The 5,938-nt window shown below is 61.0% G+C and overlaps 1 protein-coding gene across 1 annotated transcript; it reads left to right on the forward strand.

Moving 5' to 3' along the window:
* Positions 1 to 2,467: 2,467 nt before the first annotated feature.
* Positions 2,468 to 5,224, forward strand: LOC123284618 (ral guanine nucleotide dissociation stimulator-like). The gene is made up of 7 exons (XM_070480930.1): positions 2,468 to 2,533; positions 2,634 to 2,687; positions 3,106 to 3,180; positions 3,745 to 3,777; positions 4,143 to 4,264; positions 4,471 to 4,574; positions 4,899 to 5,224. Exons 2-7 carry the CDS (start codon positions 2,646 to 2,648, stop codon positions 5,054 to 5,056), a joined length of 534 nt encoding a protein of 177 aa, XP_070337031.1. The 5' UTR covers positions 2,468 to 2,533; positions 2,634 to 2,645; the 3' UTR covers positions 5,057 to 5,224.
* Positions 5,225 to 5,938: the final 714 nt, after the last annotated feature.

Here is a 5,938-nt window from a genome sequence, read left to right on the forward strand (position 1 = left end):
GACGTGCCTTGGGGACCTCAGCATGACGGCCCAGGACAGGGCCAGAGTCGTCGAGCTGTGGATTCAGGTGGCCAAGGTCAGTAGTGGCAGGGCCCAGGGAGCCCCTCCCTGGAGTCAGGGGGACTGCCCCTTCTCCTCTCGCAGCTTTCAGCCTTGAAGTCGGTGGTCTGGGCCTCGGCAAAGTCCTAGGCCCCTTGCTGCCAAGGGCCTGCTGACCTTGAGTGCTGGTCCCAGTGGTGGGAAGCTCCCTTCCCGCCCTGGGTTGAGCTAAAATCTTCCTGCCCGCGAGCGTTACTCATCAGCTCCCAGGTGTGCCCTCCCTCGCTTCCCTGGGCATCTGCCTCATCCAGGACAGCAGAAGCCCATGAGGGGACACAAGCCAGAGGAAGCAGGGCTCCAGCCCGCCGTCGCAGCTCATTCCCTTCCCTTCCTCAGGAGTGCCGAGTCCTTGGCAATTATGCGTCCCTGCGTGCCATCGTGTCTGCTCTGCAGAGCCCCTCCATCAGCCGTCTGCAAAAGACATGGGGACGAGTTGCCAGGTGGGTAGGCCGTGCTCCATCCAAGCACCACCAGGGCGGACCAGACATCCCCCGTACGACTGCCATGGACCCCTCATTCAGCTAGGACCATCCGGGAGGCAGCGGACCCTAGGGATGGGGACTGGCCTCCTTTCTCGGGTCTCTGAGACTCTCTGAGACCCTAGGCAGTGGTTCTGCTTCAGGAGTCAGGTTCCCCCCTTGTCACATCCTGGATTGAGCCACACTGGAGATTTCCAAGGGTGTACTTCGCAGCAACGGAGCCCTCATCGGCAACCAACACTGTTAGAAACAGTGTGCTCAGTCGGAGTGGGAATGGAGGCCCCAGGTGACCGCAGGAGAGCCTCCACCCGAGTCCCACGGTGACCTCAGAGCTCCGAAGAACCCAGGGAAAACCCTCGTCCAGGCCCCAGGCCCTTGGAACCTTCCGGGTTCTCAACAAAAGGCATTTCGCCTTCAACCGCCCCGGGTTTTCTTTCCTCCTTTCCTCTCCCCTCAGGAAGAGCTCTCGAAAGTTGAAGAGGTTCATCAAAGACCAGTGGGTGAGCAGGAGGCAGCTGGTGAAGGTAAGACGGAGGCTGCACATCTGGAAGGAGGGGGAGCGAGAGGGGAGGGGACCCGGCAGGATGAGCTTTGGTTCTCCTGTCACGTGAAGTTGGTCAGGAAAAGATGGACAGGAAGAGGGATGTGCTAGCTCCATGGGCAGGTGGGGGCAGCTTGGGACAGGAGGCCAGGGGCATGGGATAGAATGGTGCGGGCTGGACTGTTCCAGGAGGCTGAGGACCTGGCAGAAGGTGCCGGTGTCTGGCTTCCATGCTGCTCCATCAGCTGCCCTGCATCTTCCTCCTGGCCACTGGCTGGAGCGAGTGGGCGGGCTTCCTTTCTTCCGAAGTCAGCCCAGTCTGTGCTCAGGAAGCCAGGGCCCCACTGCTCCTTCTGTCTTCACTGTGCCTCGCAAGAAGGGCACCCTGCCTGCCTGAGGGATGGGCACTGCCGGATCCCACGGGCCGGGGGCACTCAGGGGCTTCCCAGCCTTGGGACGGACCCTGGACCTGGGACAGATCTGTGTCCCCTCGGTGACTCCCCACTCTGGCCCCTAAAGTGGGCGCTGCAGACAGTCCCAGTGGGATGCTCACCCAGGTCCTTGTTGGCGATGACATGTGCCCCGGAGGGCAAGGGCAAGTGCCCAGGGAACTGATGGCTTCTTCAGGGATCCTTCCTGCCCAGACGTCAGAAGTTTCCTCGTAAAACAGAAAGGAAATGCCACCCCGCAGTGCCCTGGTCGCCCCCTCCCCTGCTAGTCAGACGTGGCATTCGGGGTCCCCATCCTGAGCGGATGAAGAAAGAATTCTGTGCAGGGGAACTCCCTGAGGGGATCCTAGGGAGCTGAGGGCTTTAGCAAGGCCTTGGCCTCGGCCTGGGATCAGAGACTCCTGGGGGTTGGGGCTGGCAGAAGCCACTTGACCAGGCCTCCTGAGACACCTCATCTCCCTCCATCCATGGCTCGGCCCAGCTGGGGGCCCGAACACAGTCTGAGAGTCCCGAGGACAGCACTGTGGTCAGCGGCTGGGCAGAGGGTGGTGTGAAGGGCAGAGGAGACAGGGCCTGTGGCTGGGAGGGGGAGCAGCCTCTCCTCTGGGGCCCCCTGAGCAAGTCCCTGCCCCTGTGTGGGCCTTGGTCTCCTCATCTGGGAGCCAGAGGGAGATGAGCCGTGGTGCAGGCCTCACAGTGGGTGACGAGGCTCAAGGGTGGGGAGGAATGTGGGGAGCTTGGACCTGGCTCCAAAGGCAGGCTTGAGCGGAGAGCAGTGATGACGGTCAGATGACGCTTGGGCCTCAGGAGACTGTGGGAGGCAGACAGAGTTCGTCAAACCTTCCAGACGAGGTAACAGGTTCAGGGAGGCCTGGGCGGGCCCAAGGTCACACAGGAGTGAGTGTTGGAGCTGGGATGGCTCTGGAAGCAGAGCACCCTGGAGGTGGGAGCCGCAGGGGCACCAGGTGACTGGGGCCACATGTCCAGGGTCCCCGATCTGGGAGGGGTCTGGGAGGACACTTGGAGGGGAGCATCGGCTCACTGGCCCTGTCAACACCCTGGCAGGAGGCGACCTCTATGTTGACCAGCCTGGAGACGGGCCCCATAGGTGCCCAGAAGGTAAGGGTGCCTGTGGAGGAGGGGCCCAGGAGTCGCAGGAGAGGGGACTCCCCTTCCTAGCCGGAGGTCTCTACCAGCAGAGAGGGAGCCTTTCTCCTCCAGCCCTGCTCCTGGTGCCACAGACCTGAAATGCCTGCATTGGAAGTGACCAGGAGGAGGCCTGGAACGGATGGGCGCACAACGGATTTGGGACAGGGAGGGGCGGGGACCACGTACCCTGGGTTTTGCCAGAGCCGGCTGCTGGGAGGTGCCTGCAGGAGTTTGGGGTTCCTGGAGGAGAGAAGAGGAGGAAACTGGGGGGAGGCCGCCTAGGTGGGTAGCTTGGGCTGGGCAGGAGGCTGGGGTGAGGAGTGGAGGAGAGGTCTTTGACGGCTCCTGAGAGCGGGATCTCATCACCATCTCCACCCTGCTGGCACAGGGGCTCATCCCCTTCCTTGGCACATTCCTCAATTACCTGCTGCTGCTGGACACCAACATGGAGGATTACCTGGAGGTGAGTGAGCCTGGAGGTGGGGCTGGGGATCAGGATTCGGAGATTTGGGAGGAGAGACTTGCACTGAGGCCTGAGCTCACAACCCTTGGCAGAGTCCTCTCGTGAGGGCCTCACAGCCACCCCGGGAGCTGGGTGTCATGCCCATCTTAGTGATGAGTGAATATAGGATCCAGGTGAGCCGCCAGTCCAGGCTGCCTGACTGCGGAGCTGCTGGAGGGTGTGTCTGAGCTGGACTCAGCCTCTCCCTCAGGCCCCGCCCCTGCAGGGAGTGAAGCCAGGCCCCTCCAAGGCAGGAAGCACACGAGTGGCTGAGCATCCCTTCCTGCCTGAGGCCTCAGTCTGTCTGTCTGTCAGAGAGGGCTGTCTTAGAATGTCCCTGAGCCATAGCCCCGTGGCCTCCTTGCTCTGGAGCTCAGAGTCTTGCCCGGGACCCATTCCTGTTTCTGGTAGCGCCTGCTCCCTGGTCGACCCTGCTGGTAGTGCAACCTGAGAAAGGGTGGAGACGGGGGCTAGCTATGGGCTAAGGGGGCTGTTGCTCATGGACTTTGGCTCTCTGCCTTCCAGGGAAATGAGATCAATTATGAGAAAAGGAGTGAGGTGAGCAGCTGTGGCCTCCCCGTGCGGTGGGTGGGGCTGTGGCAATCAGAGACTCCTCCGGGGAAGACCTTCTCTGGCCCGATGCCTTGGGCCTTGCTTTTCTTGGGAGAGTTCGGCACCCAGAGCTGGGAAAGCCGTCCCACTGGTGCGTGGGGGAAGGGGCTGGCACCAAGGACACCTTCCTGCAGGAGGAGCTATTTCAAGCCAAGTGTGAGAACGAGCAAGTCCTGCACGGAATTGGAGGGAAGGAGGGTTCCCATGTGGGCCAAGACCCCAGACCAGCTCCTTGACCCTCTTCTCACCTGTCTGAGTCCCCAGCACCGTCCCCCACCCAGGCCCCGTCTGCATCATGCCCTTTCTCCCAGGAATTCAAAGTCACCCAGCAGATCTTCCTGCTCCAGGAGGCAGTCCATCTTTACCACATTGAGGCTGAGGAGCGATTTGGGGCCTGGTTCGAGGCCATGGAGCCCCTCAGCGAGGATGAGAGGTGAGGCGGGGCAGGAGTTGGTGAGGGCAAGGCGGACTCTCTCTGATGGCCAGCTCCAGGGAGCCCGTGCCCGTGGCTTCCGGGTCAGTCCCGGGGCTTGTCGCATGGTCACCCGTGGGGCCCTGGGACTCCAGCTGCTGGCCGTCTCTGGGAGGGTCACCTGAGGTGTGGCTCCCGGTAGCTGAAAAGTCCACTCTGTCCTTTAGCTACAGCCTGTCCTGCCACCTGGAGCCCCCACAGGAGAGGGCCGGCAAGATGCGCCGGTTTTTCCTGCCCAGGAAGAACCGCGCATCTCTCAGCTCAGGGCTCGGTGAGTGTCCAGACAGGCAGGGACTGAAGCCAGGGGCTCCGGAAAGCTTCGGGCTAAGCACGGGCCTAGGGAGATGGACAGCCGGCACGGGGATCCCAGCTCCACTGCTGCCCAGGCCTGTGAGGGACAATTCCCTTGACCTTTGTGGGACTCAGCTTCCTCTTCTGTGAAATGGGTGAAGCGAAATGCCAGCTCCCATGTCAGGGACAATGGGGTAGTGTTGACTGAACACTCAGGACAAGGTTTGGAGCAGAATGCAGTGGGGCTGAGGTGTTGGGCTGGGATACTGGTGTGACCCCCCAGTCATCAGTGTCTTCTCTTCAGTCACCAGACCCCCGACGCAGAACCCAGCAACAGTGGCAGATCCCGGTCCTTCCAACAGCTCGAGTGCAGCCTGCTCTTCAGCGGCGGGGACACAGCTGGGAAACACGCGGGGCCCCAGGCCGGCTCCTCCCATGCTGATGGGGAGAAGAACATTCTAAGCCTTTTCCTGGGACCCCTGGAGCCCAAGAGGGAGGGGACGACCCCACCCCACAGGCCTGGCATCTCCACCCCAGCGCCTGTTTACCACTTGGGAAGGGGCCGTATTTCTTTCGTGTTAATAGTTAGTGCTAGTTTTGAATTTGATGTTAAAATCCTGTTTCTGTTCCAGCCTGCGAGTCACGGTCTGGTTCTTTCCCCTCCTGTGCTCGTGTCAAGGAGACACAGACTCTCGCGTTCCTCCTGGAATGAAGAAATCTTGCAGGGTCTCGGCTTATTGTATGTGAGAGAAGGGAGAAGGGCCAGGCCCCTCCCTGGATACTGAAGGACACCTCCGCGCCCCCCCTTACTCAGAGGATGGGTTCATTTCAGTGTGGTTCACGTGGGCCAGGAGCAGAGACAGCACCCAGAACTCCTGGCATTTAGAGGGTGGAGGTACTTTCACAGGCAGAGCAACAACCACTGGAATGCGGGTGTCTTTCAAATGGCACGGGCCAGCACCACGACCTGCCCCAGGACAGTGGCTGCTTTTCCACCCCTTTGGAGGAGAGGCCACGTTTTCGGCTTCTCTTGTGGAGGTTCCTCTTCACCAGATGTTAGGAACTTGTCGTTTTCTAATCAGGCTCTGGACAGCAGCAGCTCTAAGTGCAGAGAACGATGTAAAAGCTCAAAACGTGCATGTGGAGGGTCAAGGCCGGAGAAGGTCATGTGCAGATGGACTAAGGGCAGGCAGGACCCTCCCTCCCCCGGCCCCTCTGGGGGCTCCATGTTCACCCTTCACCTGGATGGAATCCTCTGGGATCCCGGTCCACGGCTCTGAATTCCTTTCCCTGCAAGTTTGGTATCCAGGGGGACAGATCTGTGATGCCGCTTTGAAGGCTGCA

Source organism: Equus asinus, chromosome 12 (assembly GCF_041296235.1).
Source record: "Equus asinus isolate D_3611 breed Donkey chromosome 12, EquAss-T2T_v2, whole genome shotgun sequence".
Lineage (NCBI taxonomy): Eukaryota > Metazoa > Chordata > Mammalia > Perissodactyla > Equidae > Equus > Equus asinus.

Coding starts and splice junctions, on each gene's coding strand:
- LOC123284618 (XM_070480930.1), top strand. CDS start 2,646: ATGTTGACCAGCCTGGAGACGGGCCCCATAGGTGCCCAGAAG. Junction 2,688..3,105: donor GCCCCATAGGTGCCCAGAAG/GTAAGGGTGCCT, acceptor CTGCTGGCACAG/GGGCTCATCCCCTTCCTTGG. Junction 3,181..3,744: donor ACATGGAGGATTACCTGGAG/GTGAGTGAGCCT, acceptor TCTGCCTTCCAG/GGAAATGAGATCAATTATGA.